Source organism: Hyaena hyaena, unplaced genomic scaffold, assembly GCF_003009895.1.
Source record: "Hyaena hyaena isolate Hyena2069 unplaced genomic scaffold, ASM300989v1 scaffold_78, whole genome shotgun sequence".
Taxonomy (NCBI): Eukaryota; Metazoa; Chordata; class Mammalia; order Carnivora; family Hyaenidae; genus Hyaena; species Hyaena hyaena.
The window spans coordinates 1,745,392-1,772,474 of NW_024080710.1; the positions used below are offsets into that span (position 1 = coordinate 1,745,392).

Genomic DNA, 27,083 nt, shown 5'->3' on the forward strand with positions numbered 1-27,083 from the left:
TCACTAAATTCCTATGTTGTTAAACTGCAGAGGATGAAGTATTTGTATACATTAAAATATTGTGGGTTGAGCTGCAGACTTGGGCCTTGAGTTACTCCGCAACATTCCTCAACGACACCCATCATGTATGGCATATAAACCCTGATTTATAGGGTGATTAATAGCCTGATTGTGTAATAAAAATACTACAGAGGTGAAAGAAAGAAAATCAGAAAATAACTAACTAAAGGAGGTGAGAAGATCTGGTAAACTTTTTCAGACTAGATGTTTTTGTTTGGATAGACGTCTCTGGAGAAGGAACCAAGTATTTATCCCTAAAGACTTTTCAAACATAATTTAGATTCAATGCACCTTTCAACGGGCAGTGGTCGGGACCTTATGTTGAGAATATTCCATTGATTTGTGGAACTTGCATAACCTCAGCGCCTGCTCTCTTGGAGAAAGTTCAAGTTAAATCATCTAGCTGCCAAGAAGAAAGCAACCTTAGCCTCATTTCCTGTGAAGCTGAATGACCAGAAAAGCCATCAGAGGTGGTTTTGGTCTACTCTCAGGTGGCAGAGCCCTTAGCGTCATGGTACCTTTGGGGGGCATTGTGACACTGCCATCCCTTCGTACCCGTCATAGAGGAGGAAATGTGTGATTAGCAGGAGACAGGACCACAAGCCAGCCATGGGATGAAGGAAATTACTGTTGGTATTGATTATTCATTTATTGTGTGGACTTTGAATTCTCAGTAAGTCATGATATAGCAGACCACATTTTAAGGTAAGTTTTAAGAGAGGTGCCTAGGTAGCTCAGTCAGTTAAGCATCGGATTACAGCTCAGGTCCTGATCTCTCAGTTCGTGGGTTTGAGCCCCATGTCAGGCTCTTTGCTGACAGCTCAGAGCATGGAGCCTGCTTTGGATTCTGTGTCTCCCTTTCTCTCTGCCCCTCTCCCACTTGCACTCTGTCTCTGTCTTTCTCTTTCTCAAAAATAAGCATTAAAAAATTTTTTTTAATAAATTTTAAGAATAAACAGTTGACAGGAAAATTCTGGTAGAGGGAATTCTGAGGTAGGTGCTTGCTGCCTATTAGAAGAAGGTCAACATTTTAGCAGTGGGATCCCTCGGTCAGACCAAGGTCTCTGCCAGCTTAGCCAGTATCCTTCACATGAAGTGGAAAAAGGAGGCCCCTCTGGACTGACAAATGAGAACAAAAATGCAGACCATGCCACAGTTCACAGCTTGCCGGCAGAGTGGGACAGACGTCAGGGCCCACCCCCAAACTGCCATCTCTATGTAGAGCCTGTGAGGGCTTCCTCTAGCGTGATGCCACTGCTTGTCACAGTCCAGCCGGCCTCATGTCCCACCAGTCCCTGTACCATGATGCTGCCCACCCTGGCCCCTGCCCCAGGAAACCAGCCCCATTCTGCTTAGATTATGGGGATGTCTGAGCCCACAATGATGACTGTGATTCAGCAGGCTTTACTCACGTCCAAAGCCTGACGTCAGTCCTTTCAAGAGAACAAAGGACAGTCTCTCTTAGGCCACTGTATTCTCTCTGCATTTATCTGAAATCTTGTTCACACAAAACTGAGGGGTCTGGAGCACCACCTAAGCTCACTCCTGGAAAAATCACCCAAAAAGTGATTGGAGATGTTCAAATATCATGAGCAGAGACTTTTCCTCCTCACCAAACAAGACATCAGCTCACTGCTCAAAGGACCCAGTGTCTTCATGCGAAAAGATGGTGGAGGTGGGTATCACACCACACCCACTGGGCTCTGACAATAGATTGTGAGCTTTAATGAAACACCAGCATTCTGAGATTAATAGGGACTGTTTTAAAAAATGAGAACTTTGAGACTTTGGGGATGGTGGTTTCTATCTTAGGACCTTCTTTTCCAGTAAATATCTGGGGATTCAGGAAGGGTCCCGATCTGACAAGGTTGCTATATTTAGCACAACAGTTATAATATCTCATTATAATAGTTATCATATTTTTTCTTTTTTTCTTTTTTTTTAGAAAGAGAGAGAGAGAACATGGGAGCAGGGGAGAGGGGCAGAGGGAGAGAGAGAAAATCTCAAGCAGACTCCACACCCAGTGCAGAACCTGTTGCAGGGCTGGATCTCATGACCATGAGATCATGACCTGAGCTGACATCAAGAGTTGGACACTTACGCGACCAAGCCACCCAGGTGCCCCAAGTTATGATATTTCATCAGAAACCAAAGGGCTGCCCTAAAAAGAAGAGAAACGTGAACTTGCAAACGAGGGTGGCCACGCCACAAGTCTGATCGGTGCAACCTACCTCCCTCTTCCCTGTGTCTGAGGGGCGTGTGCGGGACCTGCTCTCAGCAAGCCACTGATTCCATTCCCTGAATCTAACCTGACAGAGAGAATATGTTAAAATACTTGACCCAAAACGCCTTTCGAGGGCAAAGTCAGCTAGAGATTTAAGTCACAGAAAGCTCTCAGAAAAAAAAAAAAATCAGTTGTGGTATTTTTAAACACAAAAGACACAAACAAACCAACGTATGAAATAAAATGATCAAATAAGAACAAAAGCACAAAGCACAGTAGCAAACATATCAACTAAACACTCTGAGTCATATCCGTGCTATAACTTGGCAATGATTCAAACACTAAACAACAGAATGGCAACTTTAATATATACCATTAATAGCAAAATGTCTGCTTTTATTGAAGAAAAACCCTCAAAAACTATGTTGCTCTAAGCAGTTTTGAAATGAATATCTAATTCAAAACTTCCCCTGTGCATATAATTGCATGCTAATTTACATTTTAATTACTTCCTAAGAAATCAAAAGCATTTGTTGACAGTAGAACATAATGTCAACTTCACGGTGCACTGTTGGTGGATGCTTAATGAACTTAATTAGATAATTAGTGATGTTAATTATCCTTCTATTATGAAGATAAGGATGTCTCACAAATGATGCACTTGGTAAAGAAACATCATTAAAGGTATCAGTGTTTGCTTTGTTCATTTACTTCTATTTTTCAAACTCCTATAACAAGGACTTTTGATAGACTAGTAGCATTTAAGATTTCTTTGAAATGGGAAAAGAAAAGCCACTGCCTCCATCGGCTCATGACTGTCCATCTCCCGATCTGGATAGTAACATTTGTGGGGGGGCGATGCTGCGACTCTTTCAAACCCTCTGCTGTTAGGACCAGTCGCCCATGTTCACCTCTGGTGTGGAGTTTCTTGTTCGCACGAACTCCTTCCCGGTCACCTCTCAATGATGTGATGAGTGGGTTCTAACATCAATTGTTTGAAATATGGTGTGTGTGTGTGCGTGTGTGTGTGTGTGTGTGTGTGTGTGTGTGTGTGTGTCAAGGGAATAGAGGAAATGAGAGAAAGCACCCTGATTGGGTACCCAGACCACTAGAAAAAAACCTAAAGGGCAACTGACACAAAAGACCCATGCACATGCCCTCGTTCACGCGCACACACCGGTGTGGCCCCAGCCTGGCTGCGTTCCCATGACCCTACAGTGCTGCGTTTCCGCCTCTGTCACCGGGAAGCCTGGCTCTCATGGGAAGGTCCATTCTGAGTGTAGTGTTGGAACACCGCTTCCTGCAAGACCAGGGCTATGATTCGTGCTACGGAACTTCAGTGGCGGTGAAAAAGGACACTTCGGGGTTTAAGAAATAAGATAGTGATAGTGGACCTCATCATTTTTCTCTTCCTTGGTCCCCAATACCACCACAACCAGAGTGTAATGGAAGTCCTTTCTGGAAATAATTCTAGTACGGACACACCATGAAGAGCTCTAAGGCCAGGCTGGGGAGAGTTATCTCGGGAAAGGCAGCAAGAGAAAGTGAGTCACTGGCAGGCTGGCCCTTGGCAATTTTAAAAACCAAGACTGCCTTTAGCAGAAGGCCTTAGTCACTGTGCTCACATCCATAGAGCAATTTACACTTTTCAAAGACTTTTTAAATCATACTTTCATTTGCTTCTAAGTAGTTGTATTTTTTTCTAACACACAGTCCTGTTTAATTACTTGTTTACAAGACTTTTTCCATCACTGGGATTTTCCAACACAGCATTGTGATTTCTCTTGAGGTGCTTGATTTGGAGTTTTTTGAATCACTTTTCGCTTTCCTCAGATCTTCAGTGGCTTTGTCCCTCCAGCTCCTCTCTTGATTTGCTGACAGAGGCAGTCTCTCTGCCCTTCTGCCATACCAGTGAGAACATATTATCAGGATTGTACCTCTCTCTCTCTAGGTCCTCTGGCCTAATTTCAGAAGTCCTTATGTGTGTCTTAATTTTCCTACAAATTCAGGCCACCTACTTCCATGCATCTTTTTAAAGAAAATTTTAAATTTTTATTTAGAGAGAGAGTACTGTGTGGAAGGGACAGAGAGAGAGGGAGGGAGAGAATTCACTGTTAGTGCAGAGCTCCATGTGGGGCTTGAACTCATGAACCCTGAGATCATGACCTGAGCCAAAATCAAGAGTTGGATGCTTAACCGACTGAGCCACCCAGGTGCCCCTTCCATCTCTCTTAAAGGTATATTCACCGCCTGGGAAAGTCCTTTCTCTCTCACCCACAAACATCATGTTTATGTAAAACTAGTCCCTGTGACAGCCTTGAATTTCAGATTTTTAACACTTTCTACTTTGACTTTAACTCTGGGAATTCAGCCTTCCGTTCTCACAGTTGCATTTTGACTTCCTCAGCTGTTACCGGCTACTCTCCCACTTCCTTCCCTTCATGTCAAAGCGTATTTCTTTCTATTTTCAAAAATCTTTTCTCAGCCCCAGGGCTCTTGTGCCTCATGAGCCTTTTCCCAGGTGAGTAACATCTGAGGCTTCCCCCTAAAGTGCCGTTCACCGCCCCCCCCAAACTCAGAAGCACCACAGCACCACACTCAGACGCATTCTGTCCTCCCCAGTCCCCACCCTCTTTCCTGAAATGGGGCACGAAGTTCTCTGAGGCTCATTGTGCCTTCAGCCTCAGCAAGACCAAAATCACATAGCAGCAGGCGACAAATACAAACACACCAGAAAGAAAGACCAAGAGCTGCTTGATCGCTCCCACAGTGCCTGCTAAAGCCTTCCCATTCGGCACGCTTGCTTCCTTTTCCGCAATTTTTATTTGGGTTGCGTGATTTCTTTAAAGAGAAAATAAGTATACAGAAACGTTTATGCATGAAATGATATGATGTCTGGGATGTTGCTTTAGAATTATTCCGTGCAGAGGAGGATAGTGGGTAGTGAGAGGGTTGAGACAAGATTGGCCGTGAGTTGCAATTTGTGGACGCTAAGTGATGGATAGATACAGGGGGATTCGTTTTATTATTTTCTCTACTGCTGTATATGTTTGAAAATTTCTACAGTGATTTCTGAAAGAGATAATGGGTACGGTGCTTGGAGTTGAATGGCCAAAAATGTCATTTCTCTTGCTGGGGACCTGAGCCAGGGCCATCCTTCATACGGGTGGCCTCAGCCAGCACCGCTTCCACCAGCAGGGGTGGGGCTGCTCTGTGTCTGGGGGTGGGACACCGAGCCTGGGCACATACACCCAGGGAGGTAGCCAATGGCAGGTCCGCAGTCACCCTGTGCACACAAATGTCTAGTCTCTGAGATCAAGGCCCCCAAGAGTGGGCACTGATGGTCTTATGGGGTACCCCAGTGCACCTGGCAGGTAGGACAGTCATTAGAGCCCAGGAACTTTGAGCAAATGTGTTGTGCTTTTGTGCCTTTGCAGGACAGGCATAGAATTTCTACAAAGAGCTTGTCTGTGGCACTTTAGCTACCGCAGCATGTCACCCATCACCCTCCAGCTGTGGTGCCTTCTCATCCCTTCTCTTAATTCTCATGCAGCCCTGGCTTCCCTACATAGGCCGTTTTGACTCTGAAAAAGCAAGTGGAAGCTTGCTCAGCCATCTGGAAACATGTGGACACTGGGCCCAGCCCTGCTCCAAACGGTCTTACTCCTTTATAAGCTCCTAAGCTTATAAGTGTGTGTGTCCTTCCTCAAGTGGGGTTTACATGGACCTTGCATAAAATAGCTGCCCACACACATACTGCTGAGCTCAGGAAGAAAGCAGGGTAAAATCCAGCTCATGCTTTGCTGAACGAGACCTGAGTCAGGCAGCTTTTATGGCCTAGAACTGAACTTCCAACCCCCTGCCTCTGGCTTGTTCCTCCCCGTTCTCTGCAGATCCAACAGAACCAGCCAAATCACACACCTTTCACACCTGCCACATCCAGGCATCCTTTCTTCTCACGGCCTGATTAAAAAGAGGCCAGAGTGTCTGTCTGTGGTGGTCGCCCCCTTCTTTCGCTCATCCCAGCCTTGGTTAATCAGAATTCTCTTGAGTGTTCTCTTATTTCTGCTGCTCCAGCTACTGCCCCTGCAGCCTCCTTATCTCCCTCTTAAGTGACGTCACAGCCCCAGTCTGGCCCCTCCCTCCGGGGCTCTAACCTCCAATCCTGCGCTTACAAACAGAAACATACCTCTCCCCCACTACTTAATCCCCCACCCACTTCAGGCACATCTAGCATGAGCCATGGTGTCCTCCCAGTCTCCTGCGGTGACCTCGATCATCTCCCCTGCCCCCCGGCTCACAGGCCTTTGCAGCCACTCATCCGCACAGTCCCTTCCCACCCAGCCCCCAGCTCTCATGTTCTATGTGCCCATTTCTGTTTTCTAATGCTTTTTCTTTTCTTTCTTTTTTTAAACTTATTTTTGAGGTGGGGAAGGCACATGCACAGGAGGAGCAGAGAGAGAAAGAGACAGAGAGACAGAGAGAGAGACAGAGAGAGAGAGAGAGAGAGAGAGAGAAGGAGAAAGGATACCAAGCAGTTTCTGCACTATCAGCACAGAGCTTGATGACAGTCTCAATCTCAGGAACGATGAGACCATGACCTGAGCCATAATCAAGAGTTGGATGCTTAACCAACTGAGCTAGACAGGTGCCCCTAATTCTTTTTCTAGAAAGAAGAAAGCAAAAAAGCAAGCAAGCAAGAAAGAAAGAAAAGAAGAAGGATAGAAGGGAGGGAGGGAGGGAGGAAGGAAGGACAGAAGGGAAGAGAGGAGGAAGAAAAAGGAGGGAGGTAAGGAGAAAGATTACATACTATATATTTTGAATATGAAATACTATATATTTGAAATAATTCTGAATTTATAGAAAAGTTATATAGTACAGAGATCCTGTCCACCCCTTCCCTGCTTTCTCATAATGTTAATATTGTACATTGCCACAGTGTGTCTACCAAGCTAAGAAACCAACATTAGTTACTGATGTTTTCTCAATTTGTTTTTAAACAAGGAAGTCTACAACTGAGTAGGCAAGCCGCACACACTGCTGTCAAGAGGAATGCCTGGCCACAGTACACACTCTGGGTTTCTCTAAGCTGAAAGCAGAAGTGCCAAAGCAGCTTCCAGGACACCATAGTTGGCCTTTGGTGGCCTCAAAAGAGCCCAAGGCCCCAACCTCTGTCCAACAGGCTGATACCCACAGCCTCCACCCCAGAAGAGGCCGTGACTTTACAATTTAATCCCACAAGGGACTGTGATGGGCTCAGGAGAAGAAAAGAAAGAAATGGCATCCATCATATCAGCCTTGCCTCAAAGTTCAGCTCACCTGCCAAGAGGAAAACAAATATACTGAAAATGAAGATAGGTAAGAAGAGTTAGGAATGGTGTATCGTACGTCTCACTCGAAGGAACAATTCATCAGTGCTAGCGAGCTGTCAGCCATTGACATGATAAGGAATAACACCAAATGAATAATGTTTCCTCCAAAACCAACTCCTTTAATTACAAGCCTCTTCTTTCCAGAAGAGAGACAGAAGATGCAGAAACACCAATTTCATGCACTTGTGCCTGAATAATGTCTCCATGCTGCTTTTTCCAGATGGCGACCTTCTCACTGGAGGGACTAATGATGTGGGCATATTTAGGGAAAAACCAATAACGGAGTCTTTAACCTTCAACAACAAAAAGCATGTTGTACAAAATGTTCCTTGGGATACATTAGAAAATATCAATTACATTGCTCACTGAGGTGTAATCAGCTGTAATAATCAAAATTAATTTTTAAAAATAATTAAACAGACCCCAGGGCAAATAGTCGATGCTCTTATTCTGTGACATCACAGCGTACATATGTACCTGAGAAGTTGTGCCTTCTGTTAGCAACAAAGGCATCGCGCAAGGATGAGTGATGGATGCAAGATGTGGAGGCTGGTGAGTTTCATGTCAGCAAAAAGAAAGAAAGCATTTTATTCCCTCGTCCCATGCAGATCCATACACTTTCTTTAAGAGCCTCCTATGTACCAGGCACGGTGCCCAGCCCAGACCGAGTTACTGGGATAAGATGCTCTGAAGCAAAGATGCAATTAATTTTTAAAATTAAACCATAGCCCACTGTGTTTCAAAAATAATTCATCTTTTAAAAGTCCACAAGATATCATAAGCTGTTGCAAAGATGAATAAATCAGATTGAAGGTAAGTGGGGCTCAAACAGGAAGAGAGAAGCAGGGAAAGAGGTGCGTGCAGGTACATGTGTATGCATGTGTTGTGCAGAGATTTATGCCACCAGGCATGTGCAGTTAAAAGAGCTGGGTCATGTTTATGTCTCTGAGCATCGAAGGGCCCAGATCACTGTGCCCAGAAATATAAGTGACAGGAGTCCTGCTGTTCATGAGGTGTTATGGAAAGGCACGTTCTTCCTGATGCTGACAGCTGAGAAAGATGTCCCCCGTGGCTGCCCTTTCCCCACTTTAGTCCAGCCACACTGGCCTTTGCTGCCTCAGAACATTCCAGCAGATGCCGGTCTCCATGCCTTTCCCTGATGATCCTCTCTGCCTCACCGCTCTTCTCCAGAAAGTCACTTCCTCATTTCTCTGCTTCTATGCCTCCCTTCCAGAGAGGGCTTCTGACCACCTTCATCTAAACAGCCACCCTCTCCCACTTACCCTGCTCGATTTTTCCTCATTGCAATTAGCACTCTTCACATACACAAATGTATTTGTTTATTATCTATCTTCATCCCCTAAAAGGTAGTCTCCATGAAAAGCAGATAATATGTCAGATTTTTCTCTCCTTGCAACCTCAGTGCTTATTTCAGGGCACAAAATAAGCAGTTGGTAAACATTTGCTGAGTGAGTAAATGAATGAATGAATGAATGAGACCTCAGTTGATGTAGAAGACAGTATCTTCAGCAGGCTGCCATCACCAAAGACAGAGCTGATTTAAAATATTTTTGCTTCCGTGTGAGCCCAGAGCAAACTGTTACAAGCCATTTGTAGACCTACACGTCCTCAAATTTTGCAGTCTATTCAAGCTTCTTTCAGGTGAGCTATTTCTCAGCCAGTCTCCCCAGGACTCAGAGGCAACTTAGTCAAGCCAATGACAGTGACCTGGGAGAGAATGGGGAACTGGCAAGAGGCACATCAATAGTCTGCAAGGGCTTCCATACAATGCATGTCCATGGCCAGAACCCCAGCTGCCCCTTTCCTAGCTTCCTTAGCCAGATGGACATGACCTCCTGAGGATAAAGCTAACTTGGTCAAGGAACAAAATTTCCCAGGGTGAAGCCAGGGGAAGAGGGGCTGGACCCCTTCTCTCACAAATGGCATCGGTCAGGAGCATGTGCTTGGGCACAAGTGGTGACGCTTCTTTTTAAGATTCAGTTTATACATCTGTACAATGAGGCTGATAATAGCTGTATGATGCAGCTGTTACAGAATCTATGTGAGTTGTTCATTCACTCAGTCAGCCAGTCAACAAACTGACTGAGCAGTGTCTTCCACAAGCCAATGTGCTAAGGACGTAGCCTACCCTCTGTTTTGAGTAATAAGTGGCCAGATAGCCTAGTCAAGTTCATTTTGTTTTCCCTTCTAGGTTTGGGCTCTGTCTCCATATGTCCTAAATCCTCTTGTTTCTGAAACTCAGGAAGGAGAAAGTGTCCTTCCCCAGGTTACCTGAGTAGTTAAAGGCAGCCCTCATTCCTCTCTTCTCCCCAGCATCTGATGATAGCACCCTCCCATCAGTCACTGGCCACAATGGACAACAGAGCCCTTGGGACAGCAGAGCCCACATTCTGAGAAGGTGGGATTTGGGGTCAACCTCATTTTCCAAAGTTATGTGGGCAGACAGCTCCAGGTGTGTAATGGGTCTATCAACCATCTAGTCCACCTCCCTGGGGAGCCCCTTCCCACAGTTTCCCACAGTTATCTGTCCCATTGTGGAGACGAGGAGAAAAAGATTCTGGGAAGTTAAGCAAATGGCCCAAGGTCTCCTGATACCAAGGTCATGTCCATTCAATGACCACCATCTGCCTCTGAAAATAAGTCAGTGACTCCAGCATTAGAATATATGACACACTGTGTTTCTCAAAAAGAGCCTCAGAAATATTTCTAGTCCTAGAATGCTCTTTCAGAACCTGGCCACTTCCCCACCAGAAGGTAGGGTCTATTTCCTTCTGCCTTAAACCTGGGCAGAACTGTGTGCCTGTCTCTACCAAAGGAATGCAGCAGAGGTGAAGCTAAGTCATGGAAGACAATGGGGCTTCCACCTGACTCTCTGTCTCTCTCTGGCTCTCTCTCTCTGTATCTGTCCATCTGTCTGTCTGTCTGTCTCTCCTTCCCCCTTATTTGGAAATTAGCCCTTGAATCCCAGACAATAGGTTGTAAGGAAGCCCAGGACATATGAAGAGGCAGGGTATAGGTGTTCCAGCCAGCGGTCTCAGCCAAGGTCTCTGACTAAAGTCAGCAGCACCATCAGCTGTGTGAGTGTGAGTCAATGAGCCTTCCAGTTATCCCAGCCAAGGCCCCAGACATCATGGAGTAGAGGCACCTCCCCACCCCTGCTGTACTCCAAATTCCTTATGACATCAGCCATGACCACAAAAACTCATTGTTGGTGCCACTGAGTTTTAGGATGGTTTGTTGTGTAGCTTTAAAGAAATTAATTGGAAAAAACGCCGACAACTTGGCCCCACATATTCAAGATGATCCACCACTACATCTCCTGGTAATGGTGCCAGTGTTCTGACCCCTTTGCTGAGTCCACACATATGGCTCTTACTGAGCTGTGGGCCAGTGCTCTCTGAGCATGCCTGACTCAAAAGGAGAATAGGAATGCACACTGGTTTGGGATTTAATGCCATAAGGAACACCTGCTCTTGGGGCTCAAGGGGAGCCCTTATTCCCCTCAAGTTAAAGCCAGCTGAAGATCTGACTCCCCTATATGTAGCTGCACCTTAGAAGTCACATGCCTAACCTTAAATGCTCAGAAGAACATAGAATTGGGTCATATCCAGCAACAACAGAGAGAGAGAAGACAGGACTCATGGGATCTGTAACAGATGACTGATACTCCTTTAAGGAAAAGGGATCTGAACTCACCTCTGTCTTGCACTCAAGGTCCTTGGCCTGCCTCCCGGGCATCAGTCTCATGGCTGAAGACAAGCTGCCACTCCATGAAGAGACCTTGCTCTGATGTCCCACGTTTGAGCGGCTGGCCAGCGATTTCTTCTCAGATGCTAGGAAAAGGGAAGCAAAAACTGTCAGAAGTGAAGTTGAAAGGAGAATACACACTTTTTGCAATTGGCCTGGCTTTCAAAGGGCCAGCCAAGGGCACAGGCTTATTGTGCCACCTCCAATAAGGAAAACAGCCCAGGCTACCAGCTCACACTGCCATCTTCTGACGAAGAAATACAGTGTGGGGTTCAGGGTCACCAGACCTGACTTCAACTCCAAGCTCTACTGACTCAAAGTGAGATGCTGGACCAGTTAGCTAAGGTCTCTGAGCCTCAGTGTTCTCATCCTGCAAGCTGGGAATAATAGCATCGAACCTCATTCTGATGTCATGAAGAGTAAATAAGATTATGTGTTTAAAACACAGGCCACCAACCATAGAGATTTTTCTATATATGATTGTTGGCAAAAAGAGAGCCATCTATCAGCGTTGAGGTCCATCTCACCATTTTATTCACTATATGTGCCTTGGGATATATGTCCTATTTAATTAAAATTTTTCCTGAAATGGAATCTGACATTCTGACTTCAAATTACACTTGTAAATACATAGGTATGTACATACATACATATTTTCCAGGGTTAATTTGGATAGTCGATAAATAAAAGTTCTATACCGCCGGGCAGTCTGGGATGATGCAAATGGAAGTAACTAATTCCTGAATCACTGTCAATGTTGTGATGCTAGAAGACTTAAAACAAGTACACGAGCCATAATTTGAGAGCAATGACCACTTTAAAAACAGAATTAAGGGGCGCCTGGCTGGCTCAGTCAGTAGAACATGTGACTCTTGATCTTGGGGTTGTGAGCTCAAGCCCCACATTGGGTATAGAGATTACTTAAACATAAAATACTTTAAGCAATTAAAAAAAATAAAAACAAAATTAAAAGATCGTTCCTACAGCTGCAGTAACTAATATAAGGGGGGGAAATGCTGAGTCACTAAAAGAATGCAAAGATCATTAATATCTTAGGGATAAAAACTCTCACTTGAAACATGAAAAAAACTGAGGCTCCAGGTCATTGCATGATTTGGTGGCAAGGTTTCAAAGCTGGTAGGTGAATATCAGGACAGGACCTAGCACCCTACGCTCTAGGCTAGAGCTACAGCTCTGACAAGGTAACCCCTCCAAGAGATTACTAGAATCTGCTTGCACCTCTGGCCTTCCTTTCACCCAACATGCAAAGCAGCATTCATTCTTCATGCTCAAAGATGCTTGAGGTTTCAGTAATTCCCACCAAAGGGATGAGAGGGGAGGTCTGGGTAGAAAAGGCTCTGGGCCCTGAAGGGAATGTTAGGAAAGTCTGCATCTATGAGACTCAGCAGTTCTGTTCCCTGGAGCCAAGTGGACAGAGACCTAAGTAATGCTGCCAGGCCTTGAGCATCGTCTCCTCCCAGAGTGGGGTAATCTCTTCAATCTTCACTTCCGTATCTCCAGGTTTCACAGAGAGATCAATCTTGAAGGTGTCTTCCAGCTCCTGCCGTCTCTGTGCCACGAGCTGCTGCCAGAGGGTCTGCACCGTCTTTTGGATGTTGTGCTGGACTAACAGAGAGACCATATTGCACAATCAGTTTGGCCTCAGTGCCTGTCCCAGCAAGGGCCAGGAGATGATGTTTCATAGCTGCTTTTATTGCATCCTTCTAGAATGTCACTCAAGCTTTGCAACCTCCAGCCAGAAAGCAATCAGTATGTAGACAGCACTACCAACATCCATGTCAGCTGGCCTTTCCCCCACCTCCAACAGCCCACCTCTAAGTCCTGCCTGCCTCATATGTTTGGAGCTGGGAGACACGATTGATGGGCACAGGAATCTCTTTCTCCCACCCCCAACTTCCATTAAATACCAAAGGGAAAAATACCCGTGTAAGCTCTAGGTAACCGAATACCACCCCCAACAGCTCCTTCCAATGTACCTTCTAGGTTGGGCCCTCAACGGAATGGACACCAAACCCAAGGCTGTGCCTAGGGACCCAGGACCCAAGCCAGTCCTCTTTCCTAGCACTGAATCATGCTTCTCACCACCCACCAATTTCAGTGCCCTGGATTTGCCAGGTATGAACCAATCTACCAGGCCAGTTCTATCTATTATGCCCCATAATTATAATACCCTGAACATTGCCTAAACCCCCTTGAATCTTAAACCACTGAGTCACTCCTCCGGTACCCACCTCTACAGTCTATTTTTCTCACCCTAGTAGGATGGACATTGCTCAGTTCACTCTTCTAGCCAAACCCAAAATACAAATATTTGTGTTGTAATTAACAGCGTGTCAAATTTATTTTTTTTATAGTTTATTGTCAAGTTGGTTTCCATATAACACCCAGTACTCATCCCAGCAAATGCCCTCCTCCATGCCCATCACCCCCCTTCCCCTCTCTCCCACCCCTATCAACCCTCAGTTTGTTCTCAGTATTTAAGAGTCTCTTAGGGTTTGCCTCCCTCCCTCTCTTTAACTATTTTTTCCCCTTCCCCTCCCTCATGGTCCTCTTTTAAGCTTCTCCTGTTCCACATATAAGTGAAAACATATGGTATCTGTCCTTCTCTGCCTGACTTATTTCACAGAGTATACTTTAAATTCATGAGAGTTTTAAGCATTGGCTTTGGCACCTATGTGACCAGACAACAGAAGCCCTTGTGCCTGCTATCTGGTATCACAAGGTGAGTGGCACAATCAACAAACCAAAGTGGTGGACTAAAGTCTGCTGAAGCTTCTTAGATCAAAAAAGAGCAAGAACGAGGGGCGCCTGGGTGGGTCAGTTGGTTAAGTGTCCAACTTCAGCTCAGGTCATCATCTCACAGTTCATGAGTAGAAGCCTCACATCGGAGGCTTTGGATCCCACTTTGGATCCTCTGCCTCCATTTCTCTCAAAAATAAATAAACATTTGGGGCCCCTGTGTGGCTTAGTTGGTTAAGTGTCTGACTCTTGGTTTCAGCTCAGGTCATGATCTCACGGTTCATGAGTTTGAGACCTCCACTGGGCTTCGCAATGGCAGTGTGGAGCCTGCTTTGGATTCTCTCTCACCCTCTCTCTCTCTCTCTGCCTCTTCCCTGATCACATCCTCACTGGCTCTCAAAATATAAATAAATTAATTAAAAAAATAAAAAATAGATTTAAAAAATTTTTTACAGAGCAATTTCTTTTTTAAAATTTATTTTCAAGTTAGCTAACATACAATGTAGTCTTGACTTCAGAAGTAGATTCCTGTGACTCATCACTTACATACAACACCCAGTGCTCATCCCAATACGTGCCCTCCTCTATGCCCATCACCCACTTTCCCCACCCCCATTAACTCTTGGTTTGTTCTCTATGTTTAAGAGTCTCTTATGGTTTGCTTCCCTCTCTGTTTTTATCTTAATTTTCCTTCCCTTACCCAATGGTCATCTGTTAAACTTCTCAAATTCTACATATGAGTAAAGTCATATGATATCTGTCTTTCTCTGACTGACTTATTTCACTTAGCATAATACCCTCCAGTTCCAGCCACATTGTTGCAAATGGCAAGATTTCATTTAAAAAGAGCAATTTCTAAACACATGGATCTGGCTGCTTCTTGATTGTTTGTTTGTTTTTACAAGTTGCCAATCACTTTATTTTTTTAAATGTTTTTATTTATTTCCGAGAGAGAGAGAGAGAGACAGCGTGAGCAGGGGAGGGTCAGAGAGAGAGGGAGACACAGAATCTGAAGCAGGCTCCAGGCTCTGAGCTAGCTGTCATCACAGAGCCTGACATGGGTCTTGAACCCACAAACCGTGAGATCATGACCTGAGCTGAAGTCGGGCACTTAACCGACTGAGTGACCCAGGCACCCCAGCCAATCACTTTAACTTGATTTGATATTAGCAAATTTAAAAATCAACTCAATCAAGCCAAAAATCTCATAGAAACAATGAGTTTATTTACTCCATTCCCATTTTCTAGAGAAGAAAGTTAAGACAGAGCTTGGTAATGGATTGAATGAAATGAGATGACATTCCAGTTCCTGGATCTAGCAGTCCAGAGGAAAATTCAAGAGAGCATCTGAGAAATCAACTTATGGTGAAATCCCTGGAATTTTAGTAAGTCCACCAAGTTCTTAGTCTGACCAAGTCCCACTGAGCTGAAGAATAAAACCCAGAAGTTACCACCACCCACCCACTCTTCCAAAAATAAACAGCAAATGAAATGTACCATCATTCAAACTTGGGAAGTCTTCCTCTCCTTTTTCTCTTACTTCTTCATTTGGAGAAAGAAAGACTTGATGATAAGGATTGATTCTAGGCTTCGGTTCCAGTCCAAATCCTTCTGGATAACTAGGAGACAGGAGATTTTTCACTATACCTTCCAGTTTCGTTAGGGTCATTCCTTTGTTCTTTACTACAAATAATCATCCTCCAAACTCAGTACATATCAATTGGAAAACACTTGCCTAATCAAGTTAAAGCAAATATGCAACGGCAACTTCTGTGACAGATATTCTACAATGGCATTCTGGAAAATAGGAAAATTTCCTTTTTTATTATTCTTGTCTTAAAAGTCTAATCCATGCTCCCAGCAGGCCCCTTGAGCTCTCTCCTCGTTTCCCAACCACCAGAACTGGTCATTTGTTTTTGCAGGTTCCCAAAGTATTGACCTCTGCCTTTGTTTGGCCCTGATCTCATCCCATCTGGAAGGGGCCAGGCCAGTGTCATGGGCCCATGACCTGTGCAGTCGAACAGGGTTTACACTCAGAAACGTCTCATGCTTGGACTCTGCTGTCACTGCTGTGACACTCTGCTCTCTCAGTAAATTTTGAACAACACATCTGCATTTGCAGGATCCTGCACATCATGTAGCTGGTTCTAAGTGCAGGCATATGGGTTTACATATTAGGTTTCCCATGAACTGTGTGTTCTGGGGCTCCTAACCATATTAAGTCCATGTGCCTTCTCTGGGTCCCTTCAATCAACCAAGCAAAATAGATACTCAGTACATGTTTGTGGATTGAACCAAAAATGATAAACAAGGAAATGTAAATATATCACTATATGAGAATATCCATTCTTGAAACTTCTATAATAAAATCCCTTTTGATTTTGAGCCAGTTAGCCCCCCAGAGGGATCTGAGGAAGGTAGAAATCCAAACATACACATAAGTTGGCATCTGCCGTTCTTACCTATGCTTCCAACATGGATCGACTTAATTCTTAAAATACAGACAAGAGAGAAGACCCTCCCAATTTAACCCACCAAAAATGGATTCTTTTGTTTCAAACAAATAAAATAGCAAATGCCTCCTCTGGGCCAGGAGTATTTTCCAGTGATTCCAAGAGAGTTTTAAGACAAACCAAGTCTAGAGTTTTGTAATATCCAATAGGCAATTTGACAGGATTTTTGGACTTTTTTTTTTCAATAAATAAAATATAATATGTACTGGTATAAAAACCACAACAACAATAAAAAGACAAGAGCCAAGTATAATATCCCATAGCCTGCCTTTCCTCTAGGCTCAACATGGCTCTCTTAATAACAGAAAGCATTTATGGGGCATCTAGGCAGCTCAGTCCATTAAGTATCTGACTCTGGATTTCGGCTCAGATCATGATTTCACAGTTTGTGGGTTCAAGCCCTGCATTGAGCTCCGTGTGCTGACAGCACAGAGCCTACTTGAGATTCTCTCTTTCGAAAGTAAATAAATATTTTTTTATAAAGAGAGAGATAACATTTGTAAGCATATGATGCCAAGGCACTGGTGACACAGAATATTCACATAGGAAAAAACAGAAAGTGCATCTACACAGAGAAATCTAGCGTATTTTCAAACTTTGGACTTCAAGAAAAGGATTTAACTAAAGTTAATGCAGTTTCTTTTTATTAGTATTTCTTATACAAGTATGCTTATGGATATCATTTTATATCACAAATTGTGTGTGTATTTTTTTCTGCAAGAAATTTATGCCTCCCCTAAATGATATAATTTATTATGTATATTTTCCATTCTAAGACTGCATTTATCAAATGTTAATATTTTTAAAATCCGCTGCATCATAAAATCAATATGTATATTCAATGTTGGAGCTTTCTGCCCCTAACATGAAATCAGTAAGAGATCTTACAACCTGAGAATTGTGGAAATGGGGTAAATTATTAGTCCATGATGCTCAGTTACATGGACCAATTATCGAACACTGCCCATAATTTGGACAACCAGGTAACCAAAAAAATGTATATGTACCAGCTGTATGGACCCCAATCAAGTGTCCCTCTAAAGCTTTCTTCTCGGCACTGACCACCAGCAGGCAGGAAACAAGTAGGCAGCACTTACCTTCTCTCACTGAGCAGCAAAAAACAATGCATGAGACATAGGAGGAAGCTGACATTGGAATTGTAGGTGGCAAAGATAATGTCCCAGTGTTCCTGTAGGAAGCCCAAGATGCTGAGAAGACTAACGCATTCGGAGAGGGATTGCTGGGGCTTGGACAGGCAATAAAGAATGACTTTATTTAAACTGCTGTACAAAGCACTGATGAGAGCATCCTTTTGAGAAGAAGCATTCTCGATGACCTGTGTCATAAAATAAACACACACACACACACACACACACACACACACACATACTTGAGAACACTTTATGGGTTTAGATACTGACCAAGTTAAATGTGAAAATGATACATTCTTAGAATCTCCTCTATATTTCAAAAAGTTGACATGATCTAAAATTCAAATAGGACTACTTTCCTCTACCTCTGAGCTTCTATTTAAGGGAACGATCACTGAAATAAATTCAAAAACCCGGATTTATCAAAAACTTGTGCTGAAAAGAAATATTAAAAACATAAAAATTTCCATATAACCCCCAGTGCTCATCCCAAAAAGTGCCCTCACTCTGTGCCCATCACCCCCTTCTTGCTATATGGAAACCAACTTGACAATAAACTATGAAATAAATAAATAAATGAATAAATATTAAAATAAAAAGTTAAAAATAGACTTAAAAAAAGAAAAGAAAGTAAAAGCTTACCACCATCTTATTATAAAAATTTGACGGGAAAAACTTAACAGAAAACCATGGAGAAGGGGAAAGGGAAAAATAGTTACAGAGAGGGAGGGAGACAAACCATAAGACACTCTTGAATACTGAGAACAAACTGAGGGTTGATGGCGGTGGTGGAGAGGGGAAAATGGGTGATGGGCATGGAGGAGGGCACTTATTGGGATGAGCACTGGGTGCTATATGGAAACCAACTTGACAATAATAAAGAAAATAAAAAATAAGCAAAAAAAAAAAAAGATGGGAACCAGAAATTTCTAAAACACTAGTAACATGGTTTACATTCAGTGTATGACATCCATGCTACTTATAGTGCCTAATTTTTAAAATATATTATTAACTATTCATAGTATTTATGTATAGAGTGTTTACAATATTCCCAGTATGATGCTAAGCATTTTTGCAACCACTTACATGAATTGTTCATTTAAGCATCGTAACAAAATGAAGTGAGCATTAAGATTTTCCCACTTTAGGGATAAGGAGGCTCAGGGTCAGAGAAGTTAAGTCGTCGTCAGCAAGGGTCAAACCCACATCAGACATTGAGTCATGCTCTTAGCTACTATATCATCTAACAGAGATGGGAGTCCAACAAATTTTAGTACATGGGAAACTTAGAGGGGGAAGGTTCTGATTTGTAGCCTTGACACTGATTGGTCCATCCATCTAATTGGTTTCATTGCTTCATTGTAACTAATAGAGATCCAATGCACAGCATCGCGATTATAGGTAATAACACTGTCTTATAAACTTTAAAGGTGCTCAGAGACCAGATCTTAATTGTTCCCACCACAAAAAAGGAATGATAATTATGTGACTTGATAGAGATGTTAGCTAACACTCTGGTGGTAATCCTACTGCAATATATAAATGTATCAAATCTACATTAAGTTTATACTCTGTTATACGGCAATTATATCTCAATAGAAACAAATCAGAAATGTTAAAAAACACAAGACTCCATAGCCAAAAACTATGTGCTAAATGTTTCAGTCTATTAGAAAGATCATTTGTTAATTATATATTGCTCTCTTAGAATTACATCAGTAATGTAAGCGTATGTACCAGTGAATTTAAGTTTTATTTAAATCTTCTGGAATTTAGGATTTATGTTTTATCATCATCTTGTCCTGCTCCTCAGATAGGTCACATCTGTCAACCTGAGGTTAAGGTTTGTGAGAGTCACAGGAGTGAGCAGGAGAGAAGGATGATGGATGTGTGTGGAGCTAAGTCTGGCTTGGCATCCCGTGAAGGCATATCAGCCCCCAGTGGGCACCCACTCTGAGTATCTGCCATTACCACTGGGGAGATGCTATGCACTGGATGTTTGCACCCCTCCCCCAAACACATATATTGAAACCCCACATGGGGTTTCTGGGAGGTAAGCAGGTCATGGGGATGGAGCCCTCATGGTGGGATTAGTGCCCTTATAAGAAGAGAGAAGAAAGAGCCTGCTTCCTCTCTTTCTCCACCCCATGAGGATACAGGGAGAAAATGGCCATCTGCAAACCAGGAAGAGAGCTCTCCCCAGATACCACATCCACATCTGCTGGCACCTTGGCCTTGGACTTCCCAGCCTCTAGAACTGTGAAAAAGAATGTCTGTTGTTTAGCTACCCAACCCATAGTGTTGCCAAAGTGGCCTGAGCCAAGTAAGATGGGAGCTCAGGGGCTCCTCTGGTTTCTCAACACAACTTCCCAAGAATCTGACTCTGTAGAGACAACAAGTGATATATCTCCCATGTTGGGGTTATTCTTGAGAAAGCATCTGAATACATTCTGTTCAGGCTTGCCCAGAAATGTGCATCAGTCAGAATGACCATCGCCCTAGGAGATGTGCCAAAGCCTGGTCCTGGGATCTGTGGTTAACTACAGACAGAGATGTTCTGGGAACACTGATGTCACCCTGTCTGCGAGGCATGACCCCCCCTAGGTTCGGCCGCAGAGGGCATGCTAAGATCGACTGGCGGGAGTTTCTGGAGGCAGATTTCAGCTTCCCTGCTGGCTGGGACCGCCTCACACTATCTTGAGCTCCTCAGACAGGGAGGGTTCAAGAAAAGACTAATGACCACTTGTCAGGAAAGGTTCCAGAATGGGAAGTGAGGATGAAGTAAAGGGTTCAACTCTAGAATTCTGAGAGTGTATGATTCCGGAAGTGTGTATGTACACATGTACAATAAAGAATGTGTGCACATGTACACACACACATACTTACATCTAAGGGTGTATGCATAGGCATGCATTTGCATGTATGGGGGTGTATGAAGATCTTTCTGGGGAGGGAGGGAAAGCACAACAGGAATAATAGGGCTAGGGAAAAATACCCTTGTGACAATTTCAGGAAGGCCCATATATGACTCATGCAGGTGCATATTAAGAATGAAATGAAATAAGCCTTTTGGAAATAAAGAGCTTTTTTGGACTTTTGCTGATGAGGAATAAGAATAATTAGGATTAAACCAATGATTGCAATAAAAACCCAAAATGGGGGTGTACAGGCTCGGAGGGGACACAGCTCAGGTACCAACACAGGGGGCTAAAGCCCCTAGTCGCTGAGATGGATCTCAGGTGGCTTGAGGTAAGAGCCCTGCAGGGCACGTGGCATCCACCTGGTGCCACCTGGGCCATAAAGGTCCTCCTCCTTCCTCCCGCCTGTCATGGAATCTGTTCCCAGGAAGGACAGCAGGTCCAACTGGACCGACCAGATAGCAGCCAACGGTGTGTCATACAGACACTTGGTGGGTCAGCGGGGTTCCCCCCCGCCACCACGGCCAGCCCAGGGCTCTTACCACCATGATGTGGTCTATGATGAAGAGAAGGATGTGTCTGGGGTCTGCTGAGAACATCCCACTGTATAGTTTCTCTACCAGCTTCTGGGTGAAGTGGGAGATGCTTGCGAGTGAAGGACCAGAAGCAGCTTCTGCATTCGGCTGAGGCTCTTTACTGCCTGGAGGTGGGGGGTGGTAAGGACACAGACCAAGTCAGACATCATCAGAGTTCAAATGGTCTTCTCCCACGACAGTCTCCAAGCCCCTCATGGTAACCAGCCACATCCTACTCACCTCTGTACCCCTCATTTGTAACCTGTACACCCTGCTGCTGGAAGATGGGGTCTTACATGCAGCAGGTGCCCAATGAACACCCATTTTTTTCCAAAGTAAATTGCTCTTTAACAATGTAGTCAGTGATGTCAACCAAGTGGGGAGAAGGCAGATGAGGAGCAGCATTTGCTCCAACAGGCATTTGGGAGGAGGGTGAGGAGGATTTAAGACATATGGTAAATGGGAAGGCTGTCGTGGTGACCCGAGGCCCTGTTGCTACAGGGGACAGAGGATAAAGCTGTCACATTGGACTGTCTGTGCTCACCATCATGGTAGGCACTGTGCTCAGATGGTGATGTGATGGTCTCAGCTAATTCTGATAACAACTGTCTGAGTTCATCACAACTGCCATCCTCACTCACAGCTTCAGGCACCAGCCCCAAGTCACATCATCATCTAATGACAGAGCCAAGAGCTCAAATGGAACTACCAAGGTTGTGCTTTTCACTGCTCTCCTTTACTGCCCTTCAGATACTCCCCAAGAAAGGCCAAAAGTAGGGTTGCCACACTGTGAGGCAAGGAAGAGTCCAGAAGATGGGTCACGTCACTAAGGACTCCATGGCTGAGAAACCACAGAGAGGACTTTTGTTTAATCTCATTGGGAAAGTAGAGCTTCCCTGGAACTAAGCATTCTGAAGGAAGCTTCAATCTGAACTTCTTAAGGGCAATGACAATGTCTTCAAACAGGTTTGTCCATTTAAGAAACACTTGCCGTGCCCAGTCTTGGGTGCAGAGAATAAGATGCTGAGCAGAAGAATGTTAAATTCCAGCTGACATCTTGACTTCCCTCATGGGAAGAGGCCAATCCTACTAAAGCCAGAGGAGAAATGATTTTAGCTCTGAGGCTTTCTGTCTCTGAGCGGACCAGTGATCGCAGGGGTGTCATGGAAGGTGGGAAGCATGCCTCCCCTGGGGCCTCCCCAGGGTAAGGGTGGTCTCATCACAGAGTCATGAGGGGCTGACATGCAGGTGGAAGATGGCTCCTAAGGGGCCTTGCAGCACTGTGACCCAGAGGATGGGTCAGTAGCTGGTGGACACACTGGCTTTCTTGCTCAGCTTCCAGAAATTTTGTGTCATAAAAGAGGAGAGTCACCCCCACTCACCTCTGAGCATGGACGTGTTGCCTCTGCTCATTGTGTGAAATATTTCCATGGTGGAAAGCAGGACCTCGGACTGGAAATCCCGCTTCTGTTGGCTGGTGGCATTATCTGGAGAAGCCTGGAAGCAAGCATACTGGGGACTAAGACAGTGGTCACACGGCCATCTTGTCCACGTAGTGCCCACCAGCCCATATGTTAATACTACATCTGCTGGGAGTGTAGGCTGCAAAGAGCTCACCCTTATCCTTCTCCAGGGCACTGCCCTCTGCTGGTAAAGTTGCCTCACTGGTGAGGTGATGCCCACCTGTCAGGTGGAGGAAGCAAGTTGTGGGAGACCCACAGGCAATGACGACCACGTAGATGCCTCAAGATGGGGCCAACTCTGGGATGCAGATAGCACACCTTTGTTCCCCTTGGGACCAGGCTATGGCTGAGACCATTTCTTAGCTAGCTTCACCCCCATCTCCCTCTGCTTCCTTCCCAGCTTCCCCTGAAAGCATAGCCCCCAGTAAATCACTTCCACAGAATCCCTGCTTCAGGCTACTTCCAGGGACCTGGATAAAACCTGCCTTTATCCACCTAATCACATGCTGCTTGGTGAGCTCCCCATTGTGCAAGGGTCTGTGGGTCCCACCATATCACTGTAGCCCCAGGAGATGTTCTCAACGACCAGCCAATGAGGTTCACCTACAGACCCAGGTGAGCTCTCAGAAGACATCAGCTCTCAGGTGTCCCTGGGCATACCCTGCCCTTGTGTGCCCATGCCCTCCCAGACCTGCTCCCACAGCACATGGCCCAACCACACCCTTCCCAACTCACCTCCAGGATCACTTCCAATGGCAGCCACTGCTTGGGGTTGGAGGCTGCCAGCAAGAGCTCCCTCAAGAGCAGCTGCATGAAATCTCTCAGCTGCTTCCGGGCGGGATGTGACTTGGCAGAAGCCTGTAGGCCTTCTGGAATGCTGTCGCCTTCAACCTCAGCCCCGGGGTTGTTGGTGTTCTGGGCAGGCTGAGTCATGGGCTCCTCAAAGACAAGAGAACCCCAATGAGCAGCCTGGCCTGCCTCAAAGTGCTTTCACAGCTACCTCTGGGGTGTGCACAGGTGGGATTCTTACCAAACCCATTAACACGTAAGGAAACCAAGGCTCTGAAGAGGAAAGAGACTTTTCCAGAGTCTATTGCTTATGAGGTGGCAGGCTATGGTCTCTGAGATAGGTGGGAGCCATGGAAAAAACCTGAGCATGGAGCAAGAGGGGCCTGCAGTGGTCAGCAATGAAGCCCAGGGTGTGTCCTGGGCAAGCCACTCCCCTCCTCAGAGCCACAGCTCACCATCAGCCACATGGCAACAATGAAAAGGACTCACAAAGACATGTGGGGATGCAATGAGAAAATAGCCCATATGGCAATGCCTGGCCCTATGAACTGGGGTCAGGAAAGTCTGTCCCCACCTCCTGGTAGAGCCCTCACTTGCCCATACTGTTTACCAGGCTCTGCTGATGTTGACAGACAGGACCCTCAGGTGAGAGAACCAGGACTTCCTCAAGTCCAAGTACCTGAAGCACCTTGGCTTTCACTTTATGTTCATAAAAATATTGGAAGATCAGTGAGGCAGGGGTTATCAGCTCAGATATGTCCAGGAAGACATGGGGATGCTGGGAGGCCGAATGACACACCCAAGGACATGCAGCTGGAGGCTCCTGACTCCTGGCTCACGAACTTCTCATGCACATTCATCTGTCAGCACCTCCCTTTGCTCATTCATAAAATTAATGCAGCCGATCTTAATTAAGCCATAAAATGAATTTAATGGCACCTAGGGAGGTGGTGACTGCATTAATTAGCTCCATGCGGCCTTGACTGGAAAGATGCCATATATATTCACAGCAAATCAAAGACTTTTGGCCACCAGCCTTCTGCATGAAGAGGGCCTGTCATGTTTTCTGTGCCACAAAGGCCTTTTGAAGCTGACTTGGAACTGGGACAAGGCTAGGAGGTGTGGGGATAAGCGCTGTGACACTGGAGCCGGGAGCCCCAAGACAGGGTCGGGCTCGTCTGCAGTCTCTGGGGAAGTGACTTTGGGCCGGGCCTGCCCCCAGGCCAGAATGGTTGAGTGTGAGGAAGAAGAGCCCTGGGTCAGAGTGTGCTCCACACATAGGCAGGCAGCCGGCTGGAACCCGGACTTCGCAGACAGTGGGTGTCAGAGCTGAGGTGGGGGTCTGGGCCGAGAATGCCAGGCCGTGGACTTCAGGGTCCTGGCCCACTCCAGAGGCCCTGGTTTGGGGGGTTGGGGAGGGGTGGCCTGTAGGATTGTCCTTCCTCCCTGCCTGGCCTGGGGGCGCCTGGCTTCTGTCCCATCCACCACATCTCCAGTGCTGTCCATAGTGACTTCCTTTGTTCTTTATTGCATCTTTTTTTAACATTTACTTTTCCCATATGTTCCTTTCATTGGTATTAGCTTACCAAACAATTTTATCTTCTTGCAAACCTTCTAGTCTATATATTTAGCTTTTCCATTAAAGCTAATTACTCAAACTTTATTGGGCCATTCAATTTTATTTTAAACCAGCTGATGGAAAGGACATGGGCCTTTGGGTGAGAGTAGTGAGGTCTCGATCTTGGCTCTGTCACTCATGAGTCATGTAAACTGTGGCCAGTTTCCTTCTCTCAACCATTTTGTGAGATGGGTCTTACGGCTTCCACTAAATGCAGCAGAAACTAGCCAGTCCCATTCAGCCTCTCTGGATCTCACTTTCTTCTTCCAGACAACACCACCACGAGTGCTAGTAGGGGGTTAACCCAAGCACCAGGCTCAGGATGGCCGTAGGTGTTCAGTAGAAGGTGTCTGTCCCCCATGAACACACTTCTTGGCTCATTCATTCATTCATTTGGTTGTTCAACAAATAATTATGGAGCAAACATTACATACCCACACTGTGCATGGCACGGCTTCTAAACCTTCCTTTAGCACTGCGTGTCTCTAACCTGCTCCCTTAGCTATGGTTGTGCACTTGCAGACAGGCATCATAGCTCACCCTCCCTGCTGAAGCTGTAGTTGTCCTACTGCACCACGGTAGGGACCGTGAGGGGATGAGGGGATGTCTCCCCTTCCTCTCCTGCACCTGCCTTCCCTTCACACTATTCTTACCTGCTCCTCTCAGCTCTTAGATGCTCCAAGCCCATCAGGCCCCCTTGACCTACTGGGCCTCTCTTCCCATGGTCCACACACACACCACATCCTCAGGACCCAGTCAGCCCTCTCCCCTCCCAACCTCAGCTTGTCCGGCCTCACTCACCCCTGCTCTCATGGGGCAGGACAGTGGTGTGTCCTACCTTGTGGGTTCCCAGAGGGAAGGTGGCGATAGCCAATGTCTGGAGGAACTCTGGGGCCCGCCAGGCAGGGTCCTGGGGGTAGGTGCTGTGCACAAGGCCGAGGAAGTGCAGCACGCTGGCAGGGAAGGTCTTCTCCCAGGCATCATCTCCAGAGCCTGCTGAGGGCTGAAGACATACTTCATGAGACGCGGCGCATGGGAGCGTGACCGTGGCGGCAGAGGAGCCAGAAGGCTTGAAATCTAGGGATTTCTGAGACTTTCAACCAGACACCTAATTGTAAGACGCCTAAGTCTATGGATTAGCATGGGATACTGGCTGTCAGTTGGGGAAGGGTTTTCCACGTGTGCAGATTATTTTTCCAAGGGCTTTACACACATTCCTCTTCTCCCCTCACAGCAACCCTCTGAAGTAGGTTCTACACTTACCTCGATTTTACAGATGGGAAGACAGAGGCACAGAGAGGTTCAGTAGCTTGCCAAAGGTCACCTGACAGGTAAGGGACAGCCAGGAATTGAACCCAGGAAATCTGGCTATAAAGTCCGCCTTAGACTGCCTCTGTGTGATTAGACATGGCCTCTGTGTTCAAGGAATTTGCTAGCAAGAGGTGATGCCAGCCTTCCCCAGCCCAGTGCTAATACTTCCAGCTGTAGATCTTACCCTGGCTAATATCTGGACAAAGCTTGTCTGCAGTTGGCAGGTCTTGAGGAGCCTCTTCCCACCAGCCGGGGGTCTGGGATGGATCATGCTACACTGAACTGATATCCAGTGTCCTGAGGGGATCTGGGCACCTGTTTGTCCCCACGCCATAACCAGGCCTTGGCCACATGGCCGAGCCTCCATCTTGGCTGCACACTAGTGTCACACTGAAGCCCAGTTCCTTTGAGTAGTCATGACCAGTCACTTTGTCTGGAGACTGACTCCAGCCCCAGTATGTCCAGTGGCTGCCTAAGGTCCTGCTATGTCCTGAACGGACAGCTTGGAAATTGAAAATGTACTAACCTTAACATTAGAGTCATCCAACAATGAGGCCACAC

General features: G+C 45.6%; 1 protein-coding gene across 6 annotated transcripts in view; it reads right to left on the minus strand.

Annotated features, from left to right (window-relative positions):
- Window positions 1-27,083, minus strand: part of WDFY4 (WDFY family member 4) — a 292,803-nt gene that overhangs the window by 131,782 nt on the left and 133,938 nt on the right. For 5 of the 6 annotated variants that reach the window (XM_039233715.1, XM_039233714.1, XM_039233717.1 and 2 more), the window contains 8 exons: window positions 26,050-26,214; window positions 23,540-23,743; window positions 22,724-22,838; window positions 21,309-21,466; window positions 17,795-18,033; window positions 15,682-15,803; window positions 12,865-13,050; window positions 11,374-11,510 (listed from right to left, as the gene is read on the minus strand). In XM_039233715.1, the coding sequence (XP_039089646.1) occupies window positions 11,374-11,510; window positions 12,865-13,050; window positions 15,682-15,803; window positions 17,795-18,033; window positions 21,309-21,466; window positions 22,724-22,838; window positions 23,540-23,743; window positions 26,050-26,214 (1,326 nt within the window). The remainder of the gene's footprint in view (window positions 1-11,373; window positions 11,511-12,864; window positions 13,051-15,681; window positions 15,804-17,794; window positions 18,034-21,308; window positions 21,467-22,723; window positions 22,839-23,539; window positions 23,744-26,049; window positions 26,215-27,083) is intronic. The other variant, XM_039233716.1, reaches the window with a different exon arrangement.